The sequence below is a fragment of the Danio aesculapii genome, chromosome 23 (assembly GCF_903798145.1).
Source record: "Danio aesculapii chromosome 23, fDanAes4.1, whole genome shotgun sequence".
Taxonomy (NCBI): domain Eukaryota; kingdom Metazoa; phylum Chordata; class Actinopteri; order Cypriniformes; family Danionidae; genus Danio; species Danio aesculapii.
Window position 1 is genome coordinate 22,168,131 of NC_079457.1, and position 14,040 is coordinate 22,182,170.

The following is a 14,040-nucleotide window of genomic DNA, read 5'->3' on the forward strand; positions in this document are numbered from 1 at the left end:
TTCACAAACGAAGCACTGACTAATGCACCTTTCTGAAACTCAATGAAAGTTTATATGTTAGAAACCATAATTCTGACAACATCTAGTGTGTGGATAATTAAAAGAAACAAATACAATTATAACACACAAACATACATTTATTAAATATAGTGAACACATTTACATCCAGTTGCACAAACAAGGCACATTGCATTTAGCATCAACTATAAACCTCTTCAACTTGAAGCTTTTTACACAGTTTTGGGCATCTCGTGAATTCAAACATTGCATAATATTGGACGTTTTTGGCACTTTCGTTAGTCTAATAACCAATAAAACTATTTCGCTTAATTGCTAATGTTTTTATTTTATTATTAAGCACTTTATTTTTTCCATGCAGCGACCTTTTCACTTTAGGCACTTAAATTGTACAATTAGCTAAATTAAAGATTGACAAATCTTCAAACATCCAGCACAACATGAGAAATAAACCAGCAGATTTAGAAGACAGCCCTAAAATGAACAGCGCCAGAGATGTTCTAAGACAGATAAACATGCACGCATGTTCACTGAAATGTGTTGGTAAAACTTTACAGTAGGATTCAATTCATTAACATCAGGAACAGCGTTTATTAATCTACATCAGTTACATATGTACAGATTTACACACACATATGCGCATGTAAGACAGAAGCTCTGCTGTAAAAGACTGTCCATTGTTATCTCATGTTATCTATTGCATATCACTCAGTTAATGTATAGAACCTTTTCTGCAAAGTTAGTATCAATTAAAAACTATATTTTACTTTACAAATGATATAGAAAGTGGTGGAATTATTTATTTTCACATCTTTTTTACAAGACAACAACACAAAAAATCTGAAAAACACTTTGCATTTGATTCTACCCTCTTAAATAAATCAAATACTCATGTTTGATCCATAAATTCCTGATTGCCAACCACATTAAAGGCTGGATGCATTCCTCAACATCCACACAAATCAACAGTTTTGACAGCATTTTTAGTCTTGAATCACTCACTCAGAGGCACTGAAATGGCCGGCCCTTTAGGATCATCAAATCGGTCCATGGTGCGAAGCTGCATGATCATATGCAGGCCGTAGGTGAGGATGAGCAGCATGAGCAGAGAAATCACCAAACCCATCCAGATGCCCACACTGAAGAACCCTGCGCAATCACTGGCAAACGCGAACGAATCTCCCGTCACGCTGAAGCTCTGGATCTGTTGGACACAATTTCGTGAATCAATCATGTGGGGCTTGTGGTGCAGTTTTTTTTTTTTTTATCATAATTTAGAAGTAATTGAGGTCACACTTTAATTCGATGGTCCAACTTTGCAACTAATTCTCATTAGATTATAAGTAGACTGTTAGGTTGGGGTTAGGGTAAGTTGACATTACTTGCAAAGTGTCTTATAGTCAGTTAAATGCCTGTTGAAGGAGCAGTATCAACAGATATTAAGCAGGAGGTCTACTAATACTCAAATGCACCATCAAAATAGTGTTTCCGTAATTGAATATCTTCTGTTCTGTTTTTAACCTCCCTCATCAACACAGAGGAAACCACATACTATGATTGGCGATTTTGTATATTAACAGGGCTGAGAAAACATTTATTTCCATGGAAACCTGTTCTTATGACACAAGAGTTGCAACTATAGCACTTGATGTTAGTCACTGCCCTTGTTGTCTCGAATAAGAAATAACAGATCTAAATTTGAGCCATAGTGGAAGCTATTGTACATGGTTTTTATACACGTTGCTGCTGACATTTTTGACACTTGCCAAATGAGGGAAAACTCTCGAACCCTGTGAGCTGTTGTTCAACCTGGAGTACATAGCAAAATGATGCGTTTGAGCTTGCTAAACAGAAGTAGTTCATTTTTATAGCAAAATTTGATCAAATCTTAGTCTTCTGACTAAAATGCTATTTCTTTAAATATACATTGTATGTGTGATTTTTTAAATTATTGATTTATCTTTTAGACCAAAATTCATAAGAATATTAATCAACAATTCCATGAACATACACTACCTGACAAAAGTCTTGTTGCCCATCCAAGTTTTAGGAACAACAAATAATAACTTGACTTCTAGTTGATCATTTGTTATCAGAAGTGGCTTATGTGAAAGGCAAAGGCCTCTAGATTACGCTTATCTTACCAAAATAAAATATGATCATGCCTTGATTTTTAATTATTTCATTAGGACAGTAAAGTCTGACTTTGCTTAGACAAAAGTCTTGTTACTTAACAGAAATAATGTACAGTATAAAATATAAAGTCATGCTGCAGTGGATAAAGGGTTAATATTGTGTATGACTCCCATGAGCTTGGAGGACTGCATCCATACATCTCTGCAATGACTCAAATAACTTATTAATAAAGTCATCTGGAATGGCAAAGAAAGCGTTCTTGCAGGACTCCCAGAGTTCATCAAGAGTCTTTGGATTCATCTTCAATGCTTCCTCCATCTTAACCCAGACATGCTCAATAATGTTCATGTCTGGTGACTGGGGGGACCAATCCTGGAGCACCTCGACCTTCTTTCCTTTCAGGAACTTTGATGTGGAAGCTGAAGTATAAGAAGGAGCGCTATCCTGCTGAAGAATTTGCCCTCTCCTGTGGTTTGTAATGAAATGGACAGCACAAACATCTTAATACTGTTGATGTTGCAGTCCACTCTGCAGATCTCTCGCATGCCCCCATACTGAATGTAACTCCAAACCATGTTTTTTTCTTCACTGAACTTGACTGATTTCTATGAGAATCTCGGGTCCATGTGGGTACCAATAAGTCTTCTGCAGTATTTGTGATGATTAACAGTTCAACAGATGATTCATCAGAAAACTACCTTCTGCCACTTTTCCAAATGATCAACAAGAAGTCAAATTATTATTTTTTGCTCTTACAACTGGGATTGACAACAAGACTTTTGTCAGGTGGTGTACTTTGTAAATCTAATACTGTAAATATATCAAAACTTAATTTTTACTTCGTAATGTGCATAGATAAGAACGTAATTTAGATGATTTTCTCAGTATTTCGATTTTTCGAACCCTCACATTCCTGATTTTCAAATTGTAGTATCTTGGCCAAATATTGTTTAACATCAATGAAAAGCAAACTAAACATCAATGAAAAGCATATTTAAGTTTAAAATTATGGATAGACATAAATTTCCCAAAAATTCACACTTGTTTTATAGTGAATGTTTTTAGCTTTCAGTCTACTAGGCTTTACTTTACTGGCACAACCAAATGATGGAGTATTTTAAAGAAAAAAAAAACATTCAATGTTATTCAATTAGTGACATCGATATTTATTGACGGAAATATAAGTACTTTTCTGTTATATTTTATGTCATTCAAAACATATTTAATTTTAGTCTAGTTTTAAAATTATGAAAAATATTGACAAAAATAGGATGAAAATTCTCTGTCAACAAAATTAACACTGGAAGTAGAAGTAGAGGCAACCCTATTACATCACAGAGTAAAACACTCCAAAATCGTTATGGGGCAGTCTGCCTTCAAAATAGAAGCTGATAATATAGTATCCATAACGTTTTGAGCTCTGAAACTTCCAGAATGTTTTTATAGTTCTATGAATTCTTAAATGTCAAAGGGTCAATGGAATTTTGATTTCTTAATTCATAACCCCTTTAATCACAGAATGCATTTGTCTTACCTGAAAATCATTGAATGTGAGAGTCCATTGGGTGGCGTTGTCTGTGGCATTGCGTGGCACCAGCAGGGGGCTCTGAACGCTGCTCACAGTCTGGCAGCGGAAAGAGTATTCGGCTGGAGTGTTGATGCCGGCGCTGGCGTTAAAGATGGCTCTCTGTCCATCGTACTCCAGCACAACCTGATCCATCACAGTCCAGTTGCGAGCAGAAACGGGGAAGAAGATCTTGCTCATGGAGAAGCTTTGGGGAAAGTTTTAAATATGAATATGTTAGATTTGGTTTACTGTTGCTTTAATTAAGAGAGCGTCCACGTGATCTTCAGAACGCACTTTGCACATTTAATTTTGCAAATCTATTGAAGATTTTCACATTTTTGTTTTGTTAAATTAACGGCACTTTGCTTTGCACAAATATGGCAAAACAATCTGCATATATATTTAAAGTGCAATGGAAACAGTTACATTTGTTATATTATCACTGAAAACTCAATTGTTATTAATGAATTAAATAGGAGCGGACAAACAATAAAGAAGAGCAGTTTTTGTAACAACTGCTACTAATTATGAATATTAATTATTATTATGACGGCTTTAATAAACTGAACTTCTTTTAATATAAGTCAGTCATTAGAAATTACATGCAATATGTAAAAAATATAGGAGAGTTCAGATAAATATTAATGTTATATTATATTTGAACACAATATTAAAACTTATTCAGGGTTTCTGCAGGTTTCACCAAGTTAAAATTTGAGACTTTAAGTCCATTATGAATGAAATTTTAGACTTATACAGGGCTAATCGCTAAGGATTAATTTGTTCAAATATCACAGTTGGAAAAGATTTTCTATCAAAAAATGATTATTATAACTCAACTTAAGTGATTATAACTTAATAACACAATAATTATTATTAAATAATAAATAACATAGGTCAGGTCAGTATCCTCAGTAGTAAATAAATGGAGAACTTTAAAGCAAATGTTACTGTAAAGAAAGTAATTCAATGCTATTTTTGAATAAAACGTTTAACTGAGATTGGGATTGTTGGTGATTGTATGGTGTTCAAGGCCAGATTGGGTAGATATACATGAACAAAGGAAAATTAAGACCTGATAAAAAAAGATTTAAGACCTACAACACAATATTGCAGTACATTTACGACTTTTTAGGGCCTGAAATTTATCTTTTGGGATTTTTCAACTTATTAAATATTAAAGCAGTAAGCAAAAATGAGATGAATGAAGCTTAATATTTTAACCAGTTTCTAAATGTTTTTCTCATTTCATTTTAAAACAAATTCAGGCAATTTCAGCTTAACTTTGTTATTTTATTTATGTTTGTGCTTTTGTAAATGAATTTTACCACTCCTGACTGTTGCATTTTAGGCTCATTCTGAGAAAATGATATCTGCTGTTATCTGACACTGTCATCATCTATTCTAACACCCTATTCTAACACATCCTAATTTCATCTTTCACCACACCTAAAGTATAGCCAACACTATGCTGTTGTTTCAGTTTCAAAAGAGAAACCAGACACTAATATATAATGCAATAATGCACACTTTTTCCACAAGCACTGGTTTTCAAAGTGTTTTCCATTAGTTTCCAGATATTTATTTGTTCAATTCTTTGTCGAATTGTTATGATCTAAAACCAAACTAACCAGCTATGATGAAAATCACAGCATTACAACCCTTTATTTAAAGGGATAGTTCACTCAAAACTGAACATTACTTGATATTTACACACCCTTAAGTGTTTCCGAGGTTTTATAAGTTTCTTTATTCTATTGAATACTAAAGACGACATTTTCAAAAAACTGAAAACCTGTAACTATTGACTTCTATAGTGTTTGTTTTTCCTTCTATGGAAGTCAGCGGCTACAGGTTTTCGGTATCTTCAAAATATCTTATTTTGTGTTCAACAGAAGAAAGAGTTATTTCGATTTTATAATGTTGTTGTCACTCCTGTAAATAGCTGAGCTGTGTGTGTGTGCAAATAACAGAATTAAGCACTAAAATGTGAACTGACAGCTACATTTTCCAGGATGGGATGGTTCATAGAAAAAAAATGAACACGCGTGTATACCAAATAGTTCATGGTTTTTAATGGTTTTTTGGGGGGTTTTTTCAATCATTTGACAGGGAAGCGAGTGTTTTTGTGCTATCCAACAGTATGGACACCTGTTACCGGCTGAAATGATGTCAACAAAAATGAACACACTGTCATCATTACCATTAGTCAACAACAAAAGGCTAAATTTGAACTTTAAGACAGAAATTAGAATACATGTACTTGAGAATAACCTTTTTTACATACTGTAAACAGTAGATTATATGGATAATAATTTTATGCTGATGTATGTTATATTCAAATGGTAAGTGTTGCAATAATTAAGTTACTATTTTTCTTTACAATGTAAACCAAAAGCAAATACCCTGACCACAGAAACGTGACAGGAACTGAACAGACAAATTTGCTAACTGTGCCACCTGTGACCTTTAATGAATCTGAAATGTGAAGACTCTGTCGCAGCACATCCTGCTCTTCAAAAACACAAATAATGCGAACCAGTGCATTGAATACTCACATAAGCTGGAGAGACTGCAAATTCAGGATGTTTCTGTAATTCAGGACAAGTCTGAAAAATAAAACAAGAACAATTATATACTTTCAAAAGGATAAAGGGTTAAAAAAATGTGGAGATTTCTACTTGATCAAAATTCTGACCTTGACACGGTTTCGTTGCAAAAGGAACCTGTGGTGTCTACGGAACTATTAAAAATGTTTCTTGCTAGATCAGCCTGGTTCCCGGCGTAAGTAGCGAGGAGCGTGTCGGCCCACAGCATGATGCAGGGCTGTCCCGCTGTGTTGTTGTAGACTAGTGGAGGTTTCACAGTTTGCTGAGGAGGTGTCTGAAGCAGCGATCGGCCCACAGAAACTCCTGCCATCACTGGAGTGTCCTCAATCATCTACAAAAGAGGGAGAAATACGAAAAGGGCCTGTTTATACCTGCTCAGATTTTTTCCATTACCATTTACATTTGGATATATAAATGTCTCTCTGATAATTTAATATAAATATTTTCTTCAAAGAGGCGATGCAGTAACTCAGTGGTTAGCACTTTCGCCTCACAGCAAGAAGGTCGCTGGCTCGAGTCAGTTGGCATTTCTCTGTGGAGTTTGCACATTCTCCCAGTGTTCGTTTTCTTTTTTTTAAATGTATACCAAATTATGTTCAACAGAGCAAGGTAATTTTCACAGTATGTCTGAGAATATTTTTTCTTCTGGAGAAAATCTTATTTGTTTTATTTCAGCTAGAATAAAAGCAGTTTTTAATTTTTTAAAAACCATTTAAAAGGTCAAAAATATTAGGCCCTTTAAGCTAATTTTTTCTGATAGTCTCCAGAACAAACCATCGTTATAATATAACTTGCCTAATTACCCTAACCTGCCTAGTTAACCTAATTAACCTAGTTAAGCCTTTAAATGTCACTTTAAGCTGTATAGAAGTGTCTTGAAAAATATCTAGTCAAATATTATTTACTGTCATCATGGCAAAGATAAAATAAATCAGTTATTAGAATGAGTTATTAAAACTATTATGTTTAGAAATGTGTTGAAAAAAATCTTCACTCTGTTAAACAGAAATTGAGGGAAAAAAATAAACAGGGGGGCTAATAATTCTGACTTCACCTGTATAAGGAGGGGTTTCAGCACAGAATAAATATAGCAATAAAACAAAAATATACCCTATAATATACAAATCAAAAAGTAGCAATTAATTTTTAAAACAAAAGTATATGTAAACAATTAATAAAACTAATTATAATGCCGTTTGTTATAATAAACATGTCTCTTAGGTCACAACAAATGTATAATTAGACTGAAACATAAGGTGCATATCTTATTTAGCACACAAGTGATTTCATCTATCATGTTCAGCTATTATTACGTGCATATTATGTAGACTTCACTTGTGTTCCAGAAAAATATCACCACAGGCACACACTCTGGCTCCAGCAGGATTACAGTGCTTATAAATTAAATTAAATATATTATATTTATTTGTTTGTTTGTTTGTTTGTTTGTTTGTTTGTATATATATATATATATATCTATATATATATATATATCTATATATATATATATATATATATATATATAATATATATATATATATATATATATATATATATATATATATATAATATTTATATTAATACTGCTCAACTTATCATTTAATGACTAGTCAAAATTAACATAAAATGAAATAATTAACATGAAACACTTCAACATGTCGTCTGCAGTGTTGCCAAAGCATTTTACATTAGTACTAGTGATATCCATCTTATATAGCCTGTAACACACTCTAGCATTTTATATTTTGGAATGAGAAAAATGAAGATGTGATTTCAACAGAATCAGATGCATTTAGATTTGTCCAGTTCACTTCAGTTAAACTGTATTGGATTTGACAAATGAGTTTGAGGGCATTTTTACACCCGTTTTCATTTGGCTGATCTGATCTGAAAGAATAAACAGATGTAAACAGCCCCAAAAAGAAACTTTTGTTTAAGGTTGCAACAAAGCTGTTATGACCCCAAAGTGTCAGATGAAAATAAACAGTGTGAGAAAACAAACAGACAGAGTACAATACAAACTAATTTGTCATTGTGATGTTCTTGATGTAAATGTAATGACTTACTCTTGAGGGCTTCAGGCCGGTGTATACTGCTGTGTAAGGCACATCCTGAGATTTAAACATGTCAAGCACCTCTCCGATGATCATATCTTATAATAGAAGAGAAATCTTTAGTACAATATTGATTAACATATGTATCATTATTATTTTTGGTGTATTAAATAATTAAACATGATTAAAAAGCAGCTACTCACCATTTTTCAATAGCATTTCCTTTGACTGAGACCTAACATTCAAACAGTGCAAAGAAATTTTAGTATTCTTTCAGTAAAGCATCTGTTAATATTTAAATTAACTTTTATTACCATAATTACATTAAAATGTCATTTCTTTTTTTCAATAATTGTAATTTCTACTAGTAGTTACATTTATTTTTAGTTATATTTATAATTAAATCTTAGCTTTACTTGAACAAGATCATATGAAAAGGAGAAATGGAATGCATATTGTTTTAAAGTTTATGTTTAGGTGTATTTAATTTTGTCTTATTTTGCTTTTTCTTTAGTTAACTAAATTATTTACATTTATTTATTATTATTATTATTATTATTATTATTATTATTATTATTATTATTATTATTATTATTATTATTTAAATAACTAATTTTTTTTATTTTATTTAGCAAAAGCACCACAAACAGAACAAGGAATCTTGCAAATAATGTAATATTTTTATTACAAAAACTATAAATGTATAACTCTGTGTTGTTTTATTAGCCTGCCATTATATCACAGAAAACTAACATTTCTAATACACCATCTAAGGATGTGACAGCAAATTTGACCAATGTAATAAATCTAAATTTTCCCCCTCTTTTGAAGTCAGAGAAAAATATGATGTTTTCTTAAAACTTGCTAATATGGCATATAAAAAAGAGATTTCTTAATTTTACTGAAATGTAATTACTGAAATGTATTTGTTTTGAAATCAATTTGTAATGACATCGTTTTAATAAAAAGCATTATTTGAAACAGCTAAAACAGAAATGTTGTCAGCATTTAGGTCAGTGGTGTCCTAAATTAGGTCGCCTGGAGCTTCAACTCATCTCAACAAAACATCTAGAAATTTCAACTATGCCTAACAAGAGCTTGATTAGCTGTGTTAATTAGGATAGAAGCTAAAATGGCCCTAGATAGTGGCCCTCCATTTAGACCCTTGGTTGCAGAAGTTTGCAACCATTTCATTGGGTAAGAATCCGAAGTCTTTGTAAAACACTACATGCAATGTACTAGAGAAACTGTTACCCAGCAGTGTACGGGAGACGGACTGCCAGCAGCAAAGGCTGTGTGCTGTTCAGCTTCATCTCCTTCAGGGTGTTTGTGTCGATGTGCACTGCTGAGACGCTCAGCTCTTTCTGGAACAGATCCAGCACTGAGTGTGATGCAGTCCAGTCCAGAGCTGACAACACCAGCGGACTAGAGGATGCCTGAAGTGCTGACTTGAATTCCAAGAGAGAAATGTTAAAGAGAATGTGAAATGTATTTGTACTATCCTTTGAAAATTAGAAAGAAAGAAAGAAAGAAAGAAAGAAAGAAAGAAAGAAAGAAAGAAAGAAAGAAAGAACACCCACCTCTACATTTAAAAAGGCACTGTCTTGTTTGTTTCCAAACACTCCGCCGTACATGGTGAAGTCTTCTATACTTAGCTATAATAGGGAGAGAAGGCAACATGTTACTTCAGCAACAGTTTTTAACTCAATTTAGAATTACCTTAATTTGTAAGCCTTCTCTTCTAGTTTTAACTTTAGGTTTTAAGAACTTGGTGGTTGTTTATAAAAGTTAACCTAAGAACATTTGAAATGTTGCTTTGTTTTCTTCAGTTAATATTTTATTTCAAGCTTAATGTTTATCTTTTTTTCAGTTAACTTTAAATGTAGCTGCTCCACTAAATAAAGATATTTTGAAGAATGTTATTTTAGTATTACTGATATACTGATTAGTATTATACTAATTATTAATGATTTTCATTTATATCATGCTCATTTTAATTTTGAACTTTTAAAAATGAGTGTTCTGTAATTTGTATTATATATGATCATATATTTTATACTTATATATTTATATTTAATATATTTTATATATTATGCTTATAGAAAATCAGATATAATTTCCAGTTAAATTCATTTTGAAATGTTGAAATTTATATAATTGCCCTGGCATTGTAACAAGCTAAATTAAATTCTGCTTTGTTTTAAATTATCAATATTTCTTTGAATTTTAAAAAAGTTTTTTATTTAACGTGTAGCTTTTGTTTAATGAAATGTATTTTTAAAATGTATTTAAACAATGTTATTTTAGTATTACTGATATACAGTGCTCAGCATATATAAGTACACCCCTCACAAACCTCTCTTTTACATTCATATTTTTAATAGGAAGATATACAATCTTATATTTGTACATATACATTAGACTAGTCAGTACTAAAGCTAAATTTGGAGCTAAATAATATAACGTTATGGTCCAAAAACTAGTACACCCAAATTTATGTTATAGAAAAATATTAAAAACAAAATAAAATTAAAAAAGAGGAAAGCAAAAAAAAAAAAAAAAAAAAAAAAAAGAACCAAAACTACTGAAAAAATGTGTTGAAATTTTGTAGGTGGTATTTTTTTTGCAATATTTTGCCTGAATTTAATTGTATTCTCTTTCAATTTCTAAATATGTTTGGTGACTAAAGTTTTATTTTAATAAAAATATCTGTTTAATAAATCTGTTTCGTTTAAAAGCACCAAAATACATTGCCTATATTCACTGAGATATGGATACAAATATTCATTTTCAAAATAGGGTGTACGCAATTATGCTGAGCACTGTATTATCATGTTATATATTTATATGTAGTTTATATTTATTAATATTATTTACTTTTATTCAGTTTTTGTTTTGGTACCTAACCAATAACTTGTGTTATTAACAACTACCTTAAATATGTTTAAGTTTTTGAACTTCAAAGTTTTTCCATCTAATATTTTTTATTTCACTTTACTTTTACTTCAATTTTTATAGTGTTATATAGCTTTAGTTTTCAATAACAACACTGATTCAGATACCAATCACACTTCAAGTCAATCTTTCACATCTCTGGTGTTTACTGTTGCAATAATGCAAAAAAATCAGTTCCCACATGACTACGACTATATGAAATACTGGTATGTCCACAGGAAGACGGTAGATAGATAAGGGAAGTAAGACTGTGGCTCAAAGTCACACTATACTGACAAGTCCAGTAGCTGTGAGAGGAAAAAATATCATCAGAGGAAACCGCTTTACTAACATCGTAAAAATACATTGCTACTACATTGAGCACAATTTAGACGGTTTTTATTTCACACTATCATACTAAAGGTTCCCACAATGTCAGAAATCAACTTTTTAAATGACAGTAAGTGGAAATTATTTCGGGGGACATGTTTTACCTTTATGATGGTCTTTTTCTAACATACACACATGTAGTCCATTATATTATTTATTTCTATTCTTTGAAATGGTCGAGTAACTTGAAAATACTGTATTTCACAACTCACCAACTATTTTAATGGCAAATTTACACTAATATGAATGAATTATGTGATCTTTATTCTCCATCAAATTGAACATTTTACCTTATCCTGTAGGAAGACTAGCACATTGTGTGGAGCAGTGGACAAGGCAGATCTCAGATAAGACACCAGCTGCCCACCAGACACTGTGTGCCCAGCTGCAGCTTCAGCCAGATGTGGCATGCTGGACCTTTAAGGACAAAGATTTCATTCAGTTAGCAAACTCTTTCAACAGAATCAGGCTGACTTGAGCGTCCTCCACAAGGCTGAACCACTAACGTTTCTAAACGCTTTTCAATTCATAAACAGACTCTACCAAGTCAATGTTAGTCGACGTAGCAGCCTGAACATGTATTAGAAAATGCCTAAGAGTACACTGGAGTACTTCAGAAACAATTCTGAAAGCGATAAATAAGAGATAAACGTGTGACGTACCCATCACTGGTCCACATGACAAGAGGCACTTGAGCATAGCAGCTATAAATCGAGCAGATAAATAATAAAACTGAAGTGAAGGCCATTGTTGGGAGACTACAACGCCGCATTCCGACTTCCGTCATTCTGCTGGAGAGTCACGTGAATGGCGGAGCGCTTGTGATCACGTGACTGTTTTTTTTTTTCTATCATGTGATTCCCTTCTGACTCGATTCGTTCACGTCCTCCGAGTCTGAGCAGTGAGCAGTGCGCAGGCGCGGGATGCGGTGTCCACATCATACTATTAACTATTTGCATCGTTCACTAGACGAGTGGTCCCCATTGTGGGGTCGGGACGCCCTGGGGGGTCGCGGGACAAGGACATGGGGTCGCTTGGTGATTTCCAAAAGTAAAATAAATGTTAATAAACTATTAGAAATACCATATTTTATCCATAACTCACATAAGGTAAAAAAAAATTGTTACATAAAAACAACATGCAAATAAAAAAGCCATCAGCCCTTAAAAACCCCTGCACTAGACCAACATTTATGGAAAACGAAAACCCAGACACTGTACAAAAGCTATGGAATAAAGCCCAGGCACTAACTAACTAACTAACTAACTAACTAACTAACTAACTAACTAACTAACTAACTAACTAACTAACTAACTAACTAACTGTCTGTCTGTCTATGTCTGTCTGTCTGTCTGTCTGTCTGACTGTCTGTCTGTCTATCTATCTATGTCTGTCTGTCTGTCTGTCTCTGTCTGTCTGTCTGTCTATCTATCTATCGATCGATCGATCGATCTATCTATCTATTTTTACATTTTACATCATTTCATACATCATATTTTTACATTTTACATTTAACATTTTAACATAAACTTTAACAAGTAGAACAATTGTGAACACTTGATTACAAAATATAAAACCATACAGATCTATCTATCTATCTATCTATCTATCTATCTATCTATCTATCTATCTATCTATCTATCTATCTATCTATCTATCTATCTATCTATCTATCTATCTATCTATAAAAAACTTAATTATATCTTTAAACAATGTAAAATGCAATGGACATAACACTGTCAACAACTGGTGTAGATTTCTCCGATTATTTTGTAAAAACTAGATTAAATCCTATTGTTTGCACTGTATGTTTGTGTTTGTGTACTGTAAATATGTGTGTGCTATGACACCAAATATGACACTGTCAATCCAGGACCAATTTAATGGGCTATGGGGTTACATATTGACAGAGTCTCAGTCAGTCATATGATCATACATCACTCATTTTAATCTACTTTATCACTTACTACTACGAAAACACTCATATAACAACATTCTGCTCTAAAACAGCGCTCATTTATCATCATCACTTTAATTCATGCATTATTGACAGGGGCTTCATTCAGTGTCGCTGGCGGAGGGATATCTGGTACTGTGACTGCGCCCTGTGCCATTCAGATGTAGGATGGGGAAATGAAAGTGCCACCGAGTGTTATCCAAATACATTCATTAAGACTACACGGGATGTGAATTATCGTTAATATTTTTGAAGGATCTTCCTTTATGGCCGCTTAGTAAATGACATTCATAAAAACTTCGATCATTTTCGTTTTGGGAGACGCGCTATATTATTTGGCGCAGGTGTCAGCACCGCTGGAGCTCGTGCCGCGGT

General features: G+C 32.8%; 1 protein-coding gene across 1 annotated transcript; it reads right to left on the reverse strand.

The window, feature by feature from the left end:
• Positions 1-116: 116 nt before the first annotated feature.
• Positions 117-12,527, reverse strand: atp6ap1b (ATPase H+ transporting accessory protein 1b). The gene is made up of 10 exons (XM_056450062.1): positions 12,371-12,527; positions 11,999-12,125; positions 9,965-10,039; positions 9,639-9,832; positions 8,588-8,619; positions 8,397-8,482; positions 6,420-6,661; positions 6,280-6,330; positions 3,689-3,926; positions 117-1,222 (listed from the first exon to the last, which is right to left on the reverse strand). Exons 1-10 carry the CDS (start codon positions 12,493-12,495, stop codon positions 1,013-1,015), a joined length of 1,380 nt encoding a protein of 459 aa, XP_056306037.1. The 5' UTR covers positions 12,496-12,527; the 3' UTR covers positions 117-1,012.
• Between the last annotated feature and the right edge of the window lie 1,513 nt (positions 12,528-14,040).